Source organism: Macrobrachium nipponense, chromosome 44 (assembly GCF_015104395.2).
Source record: "Macrobrachium nipponense isolate FS-2020 chromosome 44, ASM1510439v2, whole genome shotgun sequence".
In the NCBI taxonomy this organism is placed as follows: Eukaryota; Metazoa; Arthropoda; class Malacostraca; order Decapoda; family Palaemonidae; genus Macrobrachium; species Macrobrachium nipponense.
The window spans coordinates 11,555,187-11,575,186 of NC_087221.1; the positions used below are offsets into that span (position 1 = coordinate 11,555,187).

At 37.8% G+C, this 20,000-nt stretch overlaps 1 protein-coding gene across 5 annotated transcripts in view; it reads left to right on the plus strand.

Annotated features, from left to right (window-relative positions):
- LOC135204025 (adenylate cyclase type 8-like) overlaps positions 1-20,000 on the plus strand; it is a 973,771-nt gene that overhangs the window by 765,322 nt on the left and 188,449 nt on the right. For all 5 annotated transcript variants that reach the window (XM_064233960.1, XM_064233961.1, XM_064233964.1 and 2 more), the window contains exons 6-7: positions 1,419-1,521; positions 18,129-18,294. In XM_064233960.1, the coding sequence (XP_064090030.1) occupies positions 1,419-1,521; positions 18,129-18,294 (269 nt within the window). The remainder of the gene's footprint in view (positions 1-1,418; positions 1,522-18,128; positions 18,295-20,000) is intronic.

Genomic DNA, 20,000 nt, shown 5'->3' on the forward strand with positions numbered 1-20,000 from the left:
ACAACAAAAGACCATCAGAAGGGATTTATGTTTACGTATTCCTTACATTACGGCACAGTATGTCATTACACAAATAGATACGTGCAGCTCCTGCCTTTTCTAAAATTAATTTTTTGATTGCTCTGCATATTATCAGTTTCTTTCTTGGGCTTGTTGAGAATGAGTGTACCGAATGTTTCCACTACATCTGATGTAGTTATACATTAAGGCAGGTCAGTTACACACACACTCACACACACATATGTATGTGTGTATGTATACACACACCTCTGTTTTTCACATACTTACATAGAAGGCACATCACTAGGGCATTCACAGTATAGGCCACTCACCTCAATCTTGCGCCCCACTCCTATTGTCTCCTGGATATTAAGTTCTTTCATTTCAACATGTTAGCAGTGTCCTCTCCGTTCTCTCCGAACTTATGAATATTTCTACGTAGCAAACTATCGTATAGCTCCCGAACGTATTTCGAAAACAGTGTCGTCGTATCTCCACACGCCAAATAACTTGTAATCAGTCATGCAGTCAGTCGTAAATCAACGCATCTGACAATTCATCCTCACAGGTTCCATTTTTAGTTTTCTGTAAAAGAAAACTATTGAGCCTGTTTTGTCTGTCCGTCTGCCACAGATCTTAAAAACTAATGAAGCTAGAGGGCTGCAAATTGGTATGTTGATCATTCACCCTCCAATCATCAAGCATACCAAATTGTTGCCCTCTAGCATCAGTAGCTTTTATTTTAATTAAGGTTAAATTTAGCCATAATCGTACTTCAGGCAACGGTATAGGTCCCACCAACATAAGCCACCACAGGGCCTTGGCTGAGTTTCATGGTCCGTGGCTGAGAGTTTTTTGGGCCGAAGAAACTTAGGCGCATTTTTTACTTGTTTGTTTCGTTCTCAGAATTCACCTCCATTATGGATGTTTGTTCATGTGGGAGTGCGCGTGTGTGTGTGCGCAGTAACATAATGAAAAGGTGCTCCACGTCGAGTCAAATGGGTGTCATTTGATGTTGTATTTTGGTGTTTTTATTATTATAGTGACGTTAGGTCACTTTGATCCTTAAATATTTTCTGCTCTGTAATCCCTGTCATTTCTTCGAATATCATCTTTCCACTTACTAAATGATTATAGAGTTAAAGACTCATTTGTAAAGAATTCGTTCGCGGCAATGTTTGGGATACGAAACTTGGATGTAATAGTATATAGAAATAAGCTGATAGGTTGTTAAAAAAACTGTTAAGTTATACAGTACTGATAATAAAGGGTAAACATTTAGGAAATGAATACAAAATCACAGTACAAAAAGGTGGAATTTTCGCCCATAAACTCATAATGAAAATTGCTAGGGTTCATGTGAATAAAGGAAAACGTTTTCATCTGATGTGCGTATTTTCTTCCTCTTTCTCTCACAGCGGTGGACAGGACAAACTCAACGCGGGAGGCCGATCCAACTGGGCAGATTTTTAAGCGAGGACACGTGTACAGAGGGGTTTACCTACCCACTCTCACCAACAGGTAGGTCTCACAGGCCTTTGTAGAAATTTTAGTAACTATGTGTTTGTGTTTGTGTGTGTGAACATTTTCGTTAGAGAGAAACCCTGTCATAATTAATAAAGTTATGTATATTTTTCATATTTCTGAAGGTAAATATTCAGCAGGAAGGAATATTAAACATCATATATAACCAGCTGTTCTAGATCGCTTTTATTCCTTCTCTGGTTTAAGGTCTAACTCGTATACTTCGCATTCAGTTCCAGCAGGAAGTAGAGGATATAAAAGTGCACTTTGTTGATATTTTGAATTCATTTTGTGCGTTTACTCAGAGCATTGTTCATTTTAGTTTAAACTCCAGAAAAGAAGAAAAATGATGAAACTTTGCAGTTCGGATAGACTTTTAACTTATGATGTTGAAATCCTTTCCCATAAATTTACATTCATTGTTCACAGTACTTAGTACGAAGTTTCTGCTTCGGGAGCGAGAGCACTTCCTAGCTCATATTCGCTTCCTATGCGTGCACGTTACCTACTTGGAGAAATGGTGTAACAGAGATCTTAGTAGGAAAAGGCATTAAGATATGGGAGGCGAAAGTTGCAGTGTTAAATAAATGTGCAACGAGCAGTGATTGTAAAAGAGTAGATGTGCTGTTGTAAGGCTTCTGTGACGGTGCTGGAAATTGTTTCATGCCAGTAGTAGATTTGTATTTGGTTGAACAACTAGAGAATACTTATTTCAATCAATGCTTTATCTATCGTTAAAACCAATCCGGCTTAGGGGAAAATGTAATCGCACTTGATTATTCAGAAAAAAACTAATCTGAAAACATTTTCCTTTTGCCTCGACATTGCAGAAGGCCACTTTTTATTTGAATACGCCCGTCACGGTCTTTATACTTCAGTTAGTTCCCAATGACTTGTTAGTATCTCATCTGAGGGTGAGTGTGTTGTTGTTGTTGTTTCTTTGGTCATTTTTTTCGCTGCTGAGAGTGGAGGAAATTAATTACATCTTCCAGCAGGGGTTCAAGGAACTGTAAATCGTCGAAAGTCTGGTTGGTTACTAATTACAGTCCCTCGGCTTATGATTAAAGGGGTCTGCGGGTTCCTGGAATAAGGTAAAGCGGAGAGAAGAACGAAGTTCAGATATTCGACAACTTCAGACTCACATCAAGTTGGCTTGTCTACAAAGCAGCAGAGCTCATTTGAAAAATACGCAGAATATATGATCCATAAAGGCTTAAAAATTTCTTAAGGTTTTCGTATGAAATGAATTTTATTTAAAAGCTAAAATAAGAGTTTTAAAATTATAGGACAGCATTTGGTACTGGTTGAATTCTGAGCATTTGATGTTATTTGACGGTGGTAGGCGGTTGGATTCACACCTAAGTCTGTATGTCAGTCTTTTGTGCCAAGGTTCAGTAACTGGCTTTTCCTCCACGGCTGAGCTTTAGAATTCTTTCCTGCCTCCATGTTCACAGACTTGAGATCTTCCATCATTGAAGAGGAGAGTTGTATTTCCTATTTACGTTGAGCACCATTTTTCCTTCCTTAATTATTAATTTTGTTTTATGACGTTTGGTTGGCCCTTCCATCGGCTTTACGTTACTGCCATACATTACTGACGTCATTGCCCTTGCTTTTGTTTCGTAGCTTATCTAATCATATGTGTTAATCGTGTTTAGGGCTTATGAATAAGTTTTACGTTTTTTACGTTATATCATATGTGCCTGTGAAAGGTTTACACTCTTCCCTCTATCTTATCTCAGTGTATTACAATGCATCATATCAAAAATATGTAATTAGATACAGAACTTTAGGATTTGGAATTTTCACATTATTATTATTACTTTTATTATTATTATTAATTATTATTATTATATTATTATTATTATTATCATCAGTAATAGTACTAGCAGCAGTAGTAGTAGTAGTAGTAGTAGTAGTAGTAGTAGTAGTAATAGTAGTAGTGGTAGTAGTAGTAGTAGAAGAAGAAATGGGGGTATTCATGTCATACAAAAAAGATGAGCGTTCTGTGTACACGGTCAGTGTACGAATCTCCAAAATTTATGTATATATATATATATATATATATATATATATATATATATATATATATATATATATATATATATATATATATATTATATATATATATTGTAACGTCCGACAGCCCGTGTCTGACTGCTTCAGTCAGTCAGGTACAGAGACCTGAACAGGTTAAGCAGTATGGGAATTATGTTCAGCCACGTTTGGAATCCGTAATGGCTATTTGGTTTATGGCACAAGACCTGCAGGGTTAAGGGCGAGCATCAAGATGTTCAGCAGAGCCAGTTTTGTCTGGGTTAGCAGCTTCGTCTGCATTATGTTGAGGATCACGGCTTCAGAGTTGCAGCTTCGTCTGTGTTCTCCTGAAGGGCAGGTTCGTCTGTGTTCTCCTGAAGGGCAGCTTCGTCTGTGTTCTCCTGGAGGGCAGCTGTATCTGTGTTCTCCTGGAGGGCAGCTTCGTCTGTGTTCTCCTGAAGGGCAGCTTCGTCTGTGTTGCGTGTACAGCTCCGGCTGGGTAGATGTCTTCAGGTGGTATTGTTAGTGGATCCTCAGGTGTTATATCTGCAAGTTGCCACGGTTTCCTGGGCGTAGAGTTTCCTGCAGCATTTACTGCAGAGGGTTTTTGTGCCTAAGTTTAATCCATGTCTCCCTTATTAATGTTTAAAGTAATCGGGAAATTGATGCTGTGTTTTTGTGGCATAAAGTGTTAACCCTGCTTTTGAATTTTATGGTCCCTTTTTGCCAATTTGTTTCTATAATTGTAATCTTTTTATGTTGTCTCTTATGACCTATTTCCTAACGGTTCGTACTGAGGTTACTGTAATAATTTCATTGTCATTTTTGTGAGATTTTCAATTACTGATACTTTATGTAAACTAAGTATTTTCACCCCTGCTTATAAGGATGGCTAATTTTCAGTTAATGATGTACTGACTTATTTTGTTTAAGATTGTTATGCTGATTGTTTGCTATTTGCCTTATCTGATGACTTTCAGATCAAATATGTGATGGTTTTTTTTACTTAAACATTTTTGCTTTGCAACTGATATTTTTATGTGAATATTGTATTCAAGCAGTTACAAATTTTATTTAAATCAGTCTTAAGGTCTCTGTTTTGTGTTACTTGGTTTCATCTTCCTTTGTCTGTCTCAATTGCGCCACATTTTCAGTCCCGATACTTTTTTCATTTATTTATTTATTTCTTTTTATTAATACCTGTTGAACCCAATAGGGGTTGGGGTTCATTATCGATATTATAATATATTATCATATATCATATAAATAGATATATATATATATATATATATATAGTATATATATTATATATATATGTATAATATATTATATAATATATATATATATATGTATATAACTGAATCACGAAAGTTAGGAACGTGATAAATCCATAATAAATAAAGATATATGCCACGAAGGAAAAATAAACGAATGAGTAACTGCGAGACCTTTCGACGTTTCCACATCCTTTACTCGCAGTTACTCATTCGTTTATTTTTCCTTCGTGGCATATATCTTTATATATATATATATTATATATATATATATTACTATATATATATATATATATATATATATATATATATATATACATACATACATACATACATACATACATACATACATATATACTTGTATATAGGAATATATATATTATATATATGTTCATATATACAGTATAAATAAGATATATTGTATATATCTTATATATAAAGCTGACGGTCGAACTATGCATGTAATGTATGTATGTATTTATGTATGTTCGCTATAGACGCCGAAACTACTGGACCGAATTAAACCAAAGTCGGGCCATATATGTAGATTTTAAGGGGATGGTTTATAGCTGAGTACCGTTTTGATCCGGAGATCCGGCCGGATATCTGACCATGCTAACTTTTTTATTATTGTTCGTATAGAACAAAGAATGCGTGATTCTGATAGAACGTTTCACAAGGATTCAAAATATGCTCTTACTTTTCTTCTGCCTTGAATAATAGCTATGATATTCGGCGATGGGTTAACCTGGTTCTGATTTGATTCGAATAGCCGACCGGATATCCGGCCATGCTAACTTCTTTAATATTAGTCGTAGAGAAAAAAGAAAAAATGATTCTGATAGAACTTCTCACGAGGATTCCAAATATGCTCTTACTCTTTTTCTACGAGGAAAAATAACGATGATATTACGGTTCAAACAATACCGGCCGTCGGTTGCCCGCTGGTAAGCGCTGCAGGCTAGTATGTGTGTGTGTGTGTATATATATAATATATATATATATATATATATATATATATATATATATATATATATATATACATATATATAATTGTGCATAGATATACTACATATACATTTGAATGCCTGTGTGCGAGAGTTCGGGTAAAATAAACTCTCATGTTTTGCCTCACTCATTAAGGGCCAATAAGCAGGTACACCTGAAATCCAGTGCCAGAATGGCGTTCGTCGCCGTCCCTTTTTGTAGACAGGGGCAATTCGCACGGAAGTCCTTTTCCGTGAGTCGCGTCTTTTCCTTCCACAAGTTGTTAACCAGATTTAAGTATTCCCGCCAGTGGTTAATTAGGAACAAAGTTATAAGCTATTGTAATTGGATGACGGGACAGCAGGGGTCTTTAGGAACTTTTAATTAACCGCAGCACGTCATGGGAAGGATTGGTGTCCTTGAATGGGGTGGGTGGGTGGGTAGGATGATCGGGTCGTTGCCCATTCACCCCCTTTCCTATTTTTCTCTCCCCAACTGCGGTCGAAGAGATGAAAAGAAAATGACAAAGGCTGAAAGAAAGAGAGCATAAAAGACTTTGATTCCGCTCTGTTTGAGGGGACGGTTCGACAGTTGAGGTCGAAATGAATGTGGGTTCTTTAAGGAGGTTTTAGATTTTGACTCGCTTTATTAGTTCTTCTCATCATTATCGTCCTCATCATTTTCGCTCATATATTAATGAAGTAGCTTCGTATCATAAATATCTATTAAAACCTAGAGATATCTCTTATTACTGAAATTAGTATTTTAAATATCAGTAACAGCAAATAGCTACCCTTAGTTGGCCAAACAAACTGAGTTGCTTGGGGAGCTTCTCTGGGAGCTGCAACTATTTGGTAACAGTTGGCCAAACAAACTGCAGCACACGAACGTCTCTGTAAGCTGTAAATAGTTGGCATCAGTTGGCCAAGAAACTGAGGAGCATAGGCAGCGTCTGTGGAAGCTGCAGATAGTTGGCATCAGTTGGACAACAATCTGAATCGTATGGGGAGCTTCTCAGGAAGCTGCAAATCAGTCGGCCAAGAATTTGAGAAACGTAGGAGCTTCTCAGGAAGCTGCAAATCAGTCGGCCAAGAATTTGAGAAACGTAGGAGCTTCTCTGGAAGCTCCAAATCAGTTGGCCAAGAAATTGAGGAGCGCAAGGAGCTTCTCTGGAAGCTGCAAATCAGTTGGCCAAGAAATTGAGGAGCGTAAGGAGCTTCTCTGGAAGCGCCAAATCAGTTGGCCAAGAAATTGAGGAGCGTAAGAAGCCTCTCTGGAAGCGCCAAATCAGTTGGGCAAGAAATTGAGGAGCGTAAGGAGCCTCTCTGGAAGCTGCAAATCAGTTGGCCAAGAATTTGAGGAACGTAGGAGCTTCTCTGGAAGCTCCAAATTAGTTGGCCAAGAAAGAAATTGAGGAGCGTAAGGAGCTTCTCTGGAAGCGCTAAATCAGTTGGCCAGAAATTAAGGAACGTAGGAGCTTCTCTTGAATCTGCAAATCAGTTGGCCAAGAAATTGAGGAGCGCAAGGAGCTTCTCTGGGAGCTGCAAATCAGTTGGCCTAGAAACTGAGAAGCGTAAGGAGCTTCTCTGGAAGCGCCAAATCAGTTGGCCAAGAAATTGAGGAGCGTAAGGAGCTTCTCTGGAAGCGCCAAATCAGTTGGCCAAGAAATTGAGGAGCGTAAGGAGCTTCTCTGGAAGCTGCAAATCAGTTGGCCAAGAAATTGAGGAGCGCAAGGAGCTTCTCTGGGAGCTGCAAATCAGTTGGCCAAGAAATTGAGGAGCGTAAGGAGCTTCTCTGGAAGCTGCAAATCAGTTGGCCAAGAAATTGAGGAACGTAGGAGCTTCTCTTGAATCTGCAAATCAGTTGGCCAAGAAATTGAGGAGCGCAAGGAGCTTCTCTGGGAGCTGCAAATCAGTTGGCCAAGAAATTGAGGAACGTAGGAGCTTCTCTGGAAGCTCCAAATCAGTTGGCCAAGAAATTGAGGAGCGTAAGGAGCTTCTCTGGGAGCTGCAAATCAGTTGGCCAAGAAATTGAGGAGCGCAAGGAGCTTCTTCTGGGAGCTGAAAAATCAGTTGGCCAAGAAATTAAGGAGCGCAAGGAGCTTCTCTGGAAGCTGCATATCAGTAGGCCAGAAATTGAGGAGCGCAAGGAGCTTCTCTTGAATCTGCAAATCAGTTGGCCAAGAAATTGAGGAGCGCAAGGAGCTTCTCTGGGAGCTGCAAATCAGTTGGCCTAGAAACTGGGGAGCGTAAGGAGCTTCACTGGAAGCGCCAAATCAGTTGGCCAAGAAATTGAGGAACGTAGGAGCTTCTCTGGAAGCTGCAAATCAGTTGGCCAAGAAATTGAGGAGTGCAAGGAGCTTCTCTGGAAGCTGCAAATCAGTTGGCCAAGAAATTGAGGAGCGCAAGGAGCTTCTCTGGAAACGCCAAATCAGTTGGCCAAGAAATTGAGGAACGTAGGACTTCTCTTGAATCGCAAACGTTGGCCAAGAAATTGAGGAAGCGCAAGGTTCTTCTCTGGAGCTGCCAAATCAGTTGGCCAAGAAATTGAGGGAGCGTAAGGGCTTCTCTTGAAGCGCCAAATCAAGTTGCAAGAAAATTGAGGAATGTAGGGAGCTTCTCTTTGGGAACTGCAAAATTCAGTTGGGAACTTGCAAATCAAGTTTAGCCAAGAAAACTGAGGAGCATGGGGAGCTTCTCTGGAAGCTGCAAGTATTTTGTATCAGTTTCTCTGGCGAGCTTTTCTGGAACTTGTATAAGACAAAGCTCGCCCCTGGAGAGCAATTGAATGAATATATCCTGGGCACAAGAGACCCTTGGGTAGAGGTCCACCAAATCTCTGTCATTTTCATGTCACTGTTAAATGAGGGACTCACCAGTGAGCAAGAACCTGAGCTGAAATAAAGAGGGAATAATCTCCAATAACTTGAATAGCAATGAGGGCCGTCCTAATCAAGATGTATTTGTACATCTTATTTTATTTTATTTCTTTTTTTTTTTTTTTTTTTTTTTTTTTTTATTTTTTTTTTTTTTTTTTTTTTTTTTTTTTTTTTTTTTTTTTTTTTTTTTTTTTTTTTGCGTGTCTAGGAGAGAAATTTGGAGAGGAAAAGAACGGTTGATTATTTACATTTCAAATTGCTGCGAATTTTACGCATTATAGAGGAAGGCTGAACGTAATGGAACGCAGTTGGAAATGAGTTGGTGATATGAGAATGAAGTAAAAACCTGCCGGAAATAAGATGACTATTATCATCGAAAGCCGCATTTGAATATTAATCATCACAATATCAGCAATGGATATTAATGTGCGAGTCAAAGTATGATATTTAGTTATCGTATAGTACTGGCATCTGGTGAGGGTGAGGCATTCTTGAATATTAATCTCGTCATAATTATATTGAGAATTTAAAAACTACAACAGGGGAACGCTCTCACTCATAGAAGTGCGTCTTATGCAAACTGTTTTCTCATTTGTTCTGTATTGAGATCGAAAATTCGCCCACAACAAGATTACTTTGTTCTCATAATTTCATTTTTCTTCTACTTTTTTCTTAGCTTAGGCTAAATGGCGGGATGTCTTGTCAATGATGTTTTGAATAACCGATCTTTTGTTGTTTGTTTTATATAATAATGATCTATTTTTTTTAATCACAGTTAGACAAATACAGTATATATTTTGTCACAAAAATCCTATAAGCTGAGGACTGTCACATATCCCTCTCAGGGAGCTAGACACAAAGCACTTACACACGCCCCTGCACTTGCGAACACCGGAAGGGAAAAGAAATCAAGTAAAAAAGAGATTATGAACTGTACGAGCAGGAACCGTGTCTTGGGCCGTAGGAACACTTTTTATTTTTATTTTCCTCCAGAACAGCTGCAACTTGCTGCAAAAAAAGGTCATATCGTTATGACTGTTCGGATCTTGGGGTCACAACCCAGATGCACTCTCCTTCCTTTCTGACTTCGTGGAAAACAAGAAAATATTTCTGTCACCTTATTATTTTGTGACTTTTATTTTTCGGTTTCAGTTTTTCAACTTGTTTTTATCCCATTATTTTATTATATTATATATTTTGTTTCTACGATATAATACGGAAGTGAAAGTCATTTTTATTTTTATTTTGTTAACTTTTGAGAAGGAATAACGTGAAGTTCTCTAAATAGCAGTTTGGAGATTTTCGTGCTCTATTGTGTGAGAAAGAGAATTAATATTTTGTTTATTTGGAAAAGGCAAGGTCTTATGAAATAACTTTTGTGGATTTTTTCGTTTTGCCTGAGTCACTGGCTTTTCTGATCAAACTTTGTCCGTCTGTTGTCTGCAACCTTTACATTTTCAACTTCGTAGGAACCAATTGGCCATTGTCACCGAAACTTGGGAAAACATCCAAGTGAACATGGAATCCGGTTTTAAACCTCCCCCCCCCCTCCCCCCAAAAAAAAAAATAAAAACAATTCCTCTCATCACTGGATGAATTTGGGAATTTGTGAAAGAAGAGTGGAGTCACTGAAAAATCATCTCTAAAGCTACTGATGGAGAAATAAGAAGCTTTACACAGTGTAAATGGATAGATTCAGGTTTCTTTTAATCATTGTTATATGGCCCTCGGGACCCCGCAGTATGATGAAGTTTTGAAAAGGGATATTTTAAAATTAAGTTGAAATTTCTACATCTTATAAAGAACAAGAGGGCTACCGATGCCTATAATGAAATGCAAGCATTCTTGTATTGTACAGTTCCTTTAAATATTGCGTTTTGCTTATAGGGTGCCATAATAAGGATCCTATAACAGTTTATATAGAAAATGTATTGGAAAATTTTTGGCATTCTGTTTTTCTCAAGTTCCACTAGGCAGAAAATTGCATTGTTGATGTTCATGACCTACTAAATAATACCTACACCTGGAAAAACATTATTAGGGCCCAGTATCCTGTTCCTTTGTCATAGTCAGTTTAACGTATTCACTAACTTTGTATTTGCTGTCTTGTATTCTTTTTTGTTTACATTTAACCCTCTCTAATGTATGCCCTGCCTTTTTTGTATGTGTACTTTCTTTTCTTTTTTGTAGATTGTTGTTAGTTAAGTTTATTGCTATTATTTGTCACATAATAATAATAATAATAATAATAATAATAATAATAATAACAATAATAATATAATAATAATAATAATAATAATAATACGCCCATGAGCAAATACGGACAGACTATACATAACGCAAAAGGAAGGAGGGAGAGGGCTACTAAGCATAGAGGACTGCGTCAACATTGATAACAGAGCACTGGGGCAATATCTGAAAACCAGTGAAAACGAGTGGCTCAAGAGTGCATGGGAAGAAGAGCTGATAAACGTAGACGAAGACCCCGAAATATACAGACAGGAGAATGACAAACAGAACAGAGGAATGGCGTAACAAACTAATGCACGGACAGTACATGAGGCAGACGAAAGAACAGGCCAGCGATGAAACATGGCAATGGCTACAGAGAGCTCAAGAAGGTAACTGAAGGAATTATGACAGCGGCACAAGATCAAGCCCTAAGGACCAGAGATGTTCAAAGAACGATAGATGGAAATAACATCTCACCCTTAAGCAGGAAGTGCAATATGAAAAACGAAACCATAAACCACATAGCAAGCGAATGTCCGGCACTTGCACAGAACCAGTACAAAAAGAGGCATGATTCAGTTGCAAAAGGCCTCCACTGGAGCCTGTTCAAGAAACAGCAGCTATCTTGCAGTAATAAGTGGTACTAGCACCAAAGGCAAAGGTCTCTGGACTATGGTATTAGAACAGATAGGGTGATACGTGCAAATATACCAGACGTGACGTTGATTGACAAACCAAGAGGAAAGTATCACTCATTGATGTCGCAATACCATGGGATACTAGAGTTAAAGAGAAAGAGAGGGAAAAAAAATGGATAAGTATCAAGACCTGAAAATACAAATAAGAAGGGTATGGGATATGCCAGTGGAAATTGTATCCATAATCATAGGAACACTAGGCACGATCCCAAGATCCCTGAAAGGGAATCTAGAAAAACTAGAGGCTGAAGTAGCTCCAGGCCTCATGCAGAAGAGTGTGCTTCTAGAAACAGCGCACATAGTAAGAAAAGTGATGGACTCCTAAGGAGGCAGGATGCAACCCAGAACCCCACATTCCAAATCTAAATATCACCAAGTCGAATTAGAGGAGTGATACACAATATATTATTATTATTATTATTATCATTATTATTTATTTTTTTTTTTTTGCTCTGTCACAGTCCTCCAATTCGACTGGGTGGTATTTATAGTGTGGGGTTCCGGGTTGCATCCTGCCTCATTAGGAGTCCATCACTTTTCTTACTATGTGCGCCGTTTCTAGGATCACACTCTTCTGCATGAGTCCTGGAGCTACTTCAACGTCTAGTTTTTCTAGATTCCTTTTCAGAGATCTTGGGATCGTGCCTAGTGCTCCTATGATTATGAATACGATTTCCACTGGCATATCCCATATCCTTTTTATTTCTATTTTCAGATCTTGATACTTATCCATTTTTTCCCTCTCTTTCTCTTCAACTCTGGTGTCCCATGGTATTGCGACATCAATGAGTGATACTTTCCTCTTGGTTTGTCAATCAACGTCACGTCTGGTCTATTTGCACGTATCACCCTATCCGTTCTGATACCGTAGTCCCAGAGGATCTTTGCCTGATCGTTTTCTATCACTCATTCAGGTGGTGCTCATACCACTTATTACTGCAAGGTAGCTGATGTTTCTTGCACAGGCTCCAGAGGAGGGCTTTTGCAACTGAATCATGCCTCTTTTTGTACTGGTTCTGTGCAAGTGCCGGGCATTCGCTTGCTATGTGGTTTATGGTTTCATTTTTCGTATTGCACTTCCTACATATGGGAGAGATGTTATTTCCGTCTATCGTTCTTTGAACATATCTGGTTCTTAGGGCCTGATCTTGTGCCGCTATTATCATTCCTTCAGTTTCCTTCTTTAGCTCTCCCCTCTGTAGCCATTGCCATGTGTCATCGCTGGCTAGTTCTTTAGTCTATCTCATGTATTGTCCGTGCATTGGTTTGTTGTGCCAGTCCTCTGTTCTGTCTGTCATTCTCCTGTCTCTGTATATTCTGGGTCTTCGTCTACTTTTATCAGTTCTTCTTCCCATGCACTCTTGAGCCACTCGTCTTCACTGGTTTTCAGATATTGCCCCAGTGCTCTGTTCTTGATGTTGACGCAGTCCTCTATACTTAGTAGTCCTCTCCCCTCCTTCCTTTCGTGTTATGTATAGTCTGTCCGTATTTGCTCTTGGGTGCAGTGCTTTGTGTATTGTCATATGTTTCCTGGTTTTCTGATCTATGCTGCGGAGTTCTGCCTTCGTCCATTCCACTATTCATGCGCTGTATCTGATTACTGGCACTGCCCATATGTTTATGGCTTTTATCATATTTCCGGCGTTGAGTTTTGACTTGAGTATCGCCTTGAGTCTCTGCATATATTCTTTCTTGATCGTGTCCTTTATCTCTTGGTGTTTTATATCCCCTCCTTCCATTATTCCCAGGTATTTGTATCCAGTCTCATCTATGTGTTTGATGTTGCTCCCATCTGGTACCTTTATTCCTTCAGTTCTCGTTACTTTGCCTTTTTGTATGTTGACTAAGGCGCATTTTTCATTCCAAACTCCATCCTGATGTCCCCAGATACAATCCTTACAGTCTGGATTAGGGTATCTATTTCCTTGATGCTCTTACCATACAGCTTGATGTCGTCCATGAACATCAGATGGTTGATTCTGTTGCCTCTTTTCTTGAGTTGGTACCCGGCATCCATCTTCTGTAGTACTTTTGTCATGGGAATCATGGCTACTACGAAGAGAAGTGGGGACAGTGAGTCGCCCTGGAAGATCCCTCTCCTGATATTAACCTCTGCTAGTCTTATTCCAGAGCTTGTAAGTATTGTATTTCAGTTGCGCATTGTATTTTTGAGGAAGCTGATGGTGTTTTCCTCTGCCCCATATATTTTCAGGCATTCTATTAGCCATGTGTGTGGTATCATGTCGAAGGCTTTCTTATAGTCTATCCATGCCATGCTTAGGTTGGTTTTCCTTCTCCTACTGTTCTTCATTACCATTTGGTCTATCAGGAGCTGGTCTTTGTGCCCCTACACTTCCTTCTGCAGCCTTTCTGTTGGTTGGGGATGGTGTTTGTCTCCTCTAGGTAATTGTATAGCCTTTCACTGATGATACATGTTAATGACTTCCACATTATTGGTAGGCAGGTGATAGGCCTGTAGTTACTGGCTATATTTCCCTTACTCTTGTCTTTTTGTACTAAGGTTGTTCTTCCTGTAGTCATCCATTTGAGTGCATGGCGATTTGAGATACAATGCATGAATTGTTCTGCTATTCATGGGTGTAGGGCCTTGAAGTTTTTGAGCCAGTATCCATGGACTTCATCGGGACCTGGGGCTTTCCAGTTTGGCATTTTCTTTAGTTGGTGTCTGACTGTGTCTGTCGTGATCTCTGTGAATCTTTGTTTTATTCTCCCTGTTTGTTCTTCCTTGACTTCCTGGAGCCATGTTGCATGTTTGTTGTGTGATACCGGATTGCTCCATATGTTTTCCCAGAGTCTCTTACTTAGGTCGGGTTCAAGAATTTGTTGGTGGTTGTCTTCCCCTCTTAGTTGGCTGTATAGTCTTTTCTGGTTGGTTTCGAATAGTTTGTTCTGTTGGTATCCCTTATTCCTGTTCATGTACCGTTGGATCTTATGTGCTTTGGCCTTAAGCCTCTGTTTTACATCTTCTATTGTGTTGTTTAGTCCCCTCTCTTGTACTTTGTATTTCTCGTTGAGTTCCTCCCTTGTTTTCTTGCTTTGTAGCCTTTTTTCTGCCATCTCTTTCAGTTTACTCAAGTCAGATCTCATCACCATGATTTGCTTTTGCAGGCGCCTTTTCCAAGGAGGTTGCTGTTTTAGTTTCTGTTGGGTTGGTTGTGCTGGTGGTGTTGGTGTTCGAATCCCCATCAGTTCTGCTACTAATCTTGCTCCTGCATATGCCAAGTTATTTGTTTCTGTGATACTGGTGGTGTGTATTATGCCCATTATTTCATTGACCTCACTTGTTTTCTCCCTTAATTTCTTGGTGTTGTAGTCTTTCATGGAGGGGATCTTTGTTCTCTCTGTATCTGGCTCCATCCATTGTCTAATCTTTTCTACCCATTCCGTTCTCTCTGTTACTTCGTCGGTGTTTCATCGTCTCTCAGTTCGTCTTCGTGTAATTGGTTGTCGTGTGACAATTCCCTTTCCAGTTCTTCTCTTTCTGTTGGGGAGAGCCAGTTCTTTTTCTTTATGTTCCTTACTTGGTCTGCCAGCCTCTGCTCTGTTTAGGGGGTGGTTTTTTTTTTTTTTTTTTTTTTTTTTTTTTTTTTTTTTTTTTTTTTTTTTTATTCCTCTCATTCCAGATGTTGACCAACCTTCGTCTATATCCTCTCTCCGTCGGGTTGCTTCTGATGTAGCATCTCCATATTTCCTTATTTTCTTCTCTTGTCCATTTCTTACTTTGGTTTGCTTCTGTAGCTCCAGTCTCAGTCTGTTGGTTACTGTCGTTGTGGTAGTCAGTTGCTGGATGACGACCTCCAAGTACCTGACCGTCTTCCCCTTCAATTGGGTTGAATACCTGGCTGCCGGATGAAGCTCCTCTGTTGCCAGAGGTTCCATTTACGTCGTTGTCGTTTATTCCTTCATTTCTTTCCATCATTGCTGAGATTTGCTATTTAACCCATAGCTGGACCCTACCCCATCAGGGATAGATACTCATTTACAGCTGAGTAGACTGAGGAAATTATGGTAAAGATCCTTTCCCAAGGAATCAACGCCGAGGAGAGTGGTCACCCATCCAACAATTGACCAGCCCCAATGTTGCTTAACCTGTCGATTGACGACCTAACCCTCTCTGCCACGGCGCCACACATTATTATTGTTGTTGTTGTTATTATTATTATTATTATTATTATTATTATTATTATTATTATTATTATTATTATTATTATTATTATTATTATTATTGAGAATATAAAACCCTATTCGTATGAAACAAGCCTACAGGTGCCATTGGCTTGAAATTTCAGCTTCCATAGAATATAGTGTTCATTTGAAAGAATTCTCAGAAGATAATACGAAATACAGAAAGAAGAGACCAGTTATCAGAAAAGAAAAACAGACAAATAAATGAATAAGTAACTAAAAATATAGTTAAATTATTAATTTATGGCAGCAATGCGTTCCCTCTTCGCAAGAACTTTTGACGTTCTAATTGCACAGTATCCTCAGGGAGACTTTCATAGTCCAGCAAAGTGAGGAATAAAGGACCTCTGGAACTGAAAAGTTCGATAGCGATGGCACATTTACTGCATATCGGTTGGTCCTGCTGTTCAGATCTTTTCGCTCTTAGCAGAAAAAGAGAATCGGGGATCAACTGTGATGGCAAAAATTCTCCATTAAAATATGACTTACAAAAAATCGACAAAGAAGAGACCATAGGCTCATGGTCCAACTCATAACTGCAGGTGTTAGAAACGGAAACTACCGATGCGAACTACTGTATTCTAGTCGAGGAAAGACAAATGACTTGAAACAAGCTGCTTTGATTATATCACTGCTGCAAATATGATGCCTTACGTATAATGCTTAACTCCCATGCTTCATTAGCTGAACTTTCATTAAATATTTCTAAGAAAATTAAGATGTTATTCAAAAGTTACGCCATGTATATCAAAGTTTGAAACTCATTCAGCAGAGTCCCATCCACTTGAAGGCATCTACGCTGAAGAGGAGGATGGTTTGGAAGATCAGTATGAGACATAGAGATATGCTAATCAATAGTGTTTTCATTTTATTGGAGTTCAGCCTCATCCCCACAAAATGTGCCATTCACTAATAATAATAATAATAATAATAATAATAATAATAATAATAATAATAATAATAACAACAACGATCTCCTGTATGTTTCCGTTCAATGTCGTGTTAATAAAATCTGCAGGTGGGACGGACCACCACTCTCATTTAGTGCAGCTCATCATCGTAATCCCTTTTTAATATCAATGACCATATAGTAATTTGCTTCATGTATTAGTTCCACATTGGAAGAGCGGGTTGGTGGCGGTGCAAAATCAGAGGAATATATTTCTGGTGATTAGAAATTCATTTCTCGGTATAATGTGGTTCGGACCCCACAATAAGCTTTAGGTCCCGTTGCTAAGTAACCAATTGGTTCCTGGCCACGTAACAAAATCTAATTCTTCGGACCAGCCCTAGGAGAGCTGTTCATCAGCTCAGTGGTCTGGTTAAACTAAGATGTATTTAAATGTTTGTGTGTATGTATGTATATATGTTTGTTTGCCTAATTACTTATTTTTATTTATTTATCTATGTATATATAATTATATAATGATATTGTGGTATATAATATATTATTATATATTAATATATATTATTATTATTGGTCTATAATTAATATGAGAGAGAGAGATATAGAGAGAGAGAGAGAGATGAGAGATGAGAAGAGAGACAGAGACGAGAGAGAGAGAGAAGAGAGCCGGGAACTAACAAGGGTAACGCAAGTGTCATCTGGACACTGATGATAAGGCCTCGTTGCAGACCAAAGCCTCTCCCCTTGCTTCCATTTTCCCGCTTCCCCTTAAATCTCTGGTTCATTTTCCCTTCTGCTTCACCGACTCCCTCTGTTAATAAGCACAGTATATATTTTAGCGTGAAATTCACGATATTTACTACCGTAATTTTTAAACAATCCTTAGTCGATTTTTCAAACAATAAAAGCATAGACACACACGGGTGCAATATATAGTATGTGTATATATATATATATATATATATATATATAATATATATATATATATATATATATATATATAATCTAAAGTATAAAAAGGCCCGTTAAAACATTCTGGTTTAAAACTAAAGATTATAATACGGTGGACTCACTTCCACCCTTAACCTGTTTTAGCAGAAGAATTTATTTACATATATATATATATATATATATATATATATATATATATATATATATTATGTATATATATATATATAATATATATATAATGTATGTATATATATGTATATATATGTATATATATTTATATATATATATATATATATATATATGTATGTATGTATGCATATATATGCATGCGTTTGTTCGTGCGTGTTTTGTTGTTTACGCGGTGTGTTTGTGTAGAAATAAAAACAAGACTGAGAGAAAAATAATAATCATCCTGCATCGTTTTTTCTTGGCAGCTTTCGGGACCACCAGCTGGAAGTGGCCTACCAGAGGTATTCGTACCGACAGAGACAGAAATCCCTGATTATGGTCAACGGGGTCGATTTAGTTCTCAAGATCGTCCTCCTGGTTATATACCTGGTCAATGTCGACGTCATCGATGGATCTTACGCTGCGGCAGCTGTGAGTACATTTCAACTGAACGTACTTTCCTCATTAATAGGATGAGCTCATTCTCATGTTTATAAATATAATATATATATTTATTATATTTATTTATGTATATATATATTATATATATATATTTATAATATATATAGTAACACTGTATATGGCTGATAAAAATGTTGTTACAACAGAATTTCATCTAATAGAAAAGGCCCATAAAAACGCCAAAATATAGAAAGTAATTACTATATTTCAGAGACTGCTGTCTCTCTCCTCAGGTAGGTAATGAATGAGAAAAGTTACCTGAAGAGAGAGACACAGCAGTCTCTGAAATATAGTACTTATTTTCTATATTTTGGTGTTTTTGTGGGCTCATTTTATTAGATATATATACATATACACATACATGTATATTTATATGTCCTGAATGTGGTGAATGCAAGTCAAGATCCGTAAATTCATAAATAATACAAATATATGTGCGCCGTGTGTCTAGGAAGACGGCTCACCTCTTGTATATTGGCAATCTCATTGCATGAATATAAATACGCTTACCTTCAAGTCATCTGCACTCAACCGCACACACACACACACACACACACACACACACACACATATATATATTTATATATATATGTGTGTGTGTGTGTGTGTGTGTGTGTGTTTGTGTTTGTGTTTGTGTTTGTGTGAGTTTGTTTCGTGGCTGTACCCTAACAAATAAAGAGTTTTCAATATTCGCTTGCCATCCTGAATCTTACTTCTACTACTTCCAAACTAACATTACTGATACTACAAGTGCTACACCGATTCTTGCTCTTCACCCCTGATTTACCACAAACACAATCATTGCCACCCCCTCCCCCCACAATTCTACCCTTAATGCCCCTCCTCCTTTGTTTCACCCTTTGCCAAAACATCCTTTTCTTGTATTCAAAACCCTAAGGTGCATTATTCTATTTTTTTCTGGGTTTCTCATAAACATTCAAAGGATTGGACTACAAAATTTCATGTCCTCGGCCTTCTGGTGACTTATACACCACGCTAGCTAATGAATATAATCTTATTCCGCCACTTTCAGCAAGAATAATATCAGGGGACTATTTCTTCCTACCAAGGAGTCCACAATCCTTTAATAGGCGTTTCATCTATATATTATATTTACACATGTATGTATGTGATTATATATATATATGTATATATATATATATATATATATATATATATATATATATATATCATGCATAATATTGCTACTTCGAATGTATTGAATATTGTAATAGTTAGTATTAGTTGACAAGATAGAATGTCATTCAGTGCTTATCATATATATATATATATATATATATATATATATATATATATATATATATATATATATAAATATTATTGCATATATTATTACTACTTTGAATGTATTGTAATATTGTAATAGTTAGTATTAGTCGACAAGATAGAATGTCATTCAGTGCTTATGATAGCAAAGGTGTACTCTTTTCCTGTACACCATTTCTACACGTCCTCCGAGGTCTGCATGCTTTCATATAAGCGGAATTTTAATTGAAGAGCGAGCAAAAGAATGGCAAGCGAAAAAATTGGCAGCTTACAAAAGTAATCAAAATTTACATATCTGTTATCGGTTTGAACGTGAACCAAAGAAAGACCAATTTTATTGCAGTATTGAAAGCTGGATATTATACGGCTCTGCCCTATGGGTTGAACGT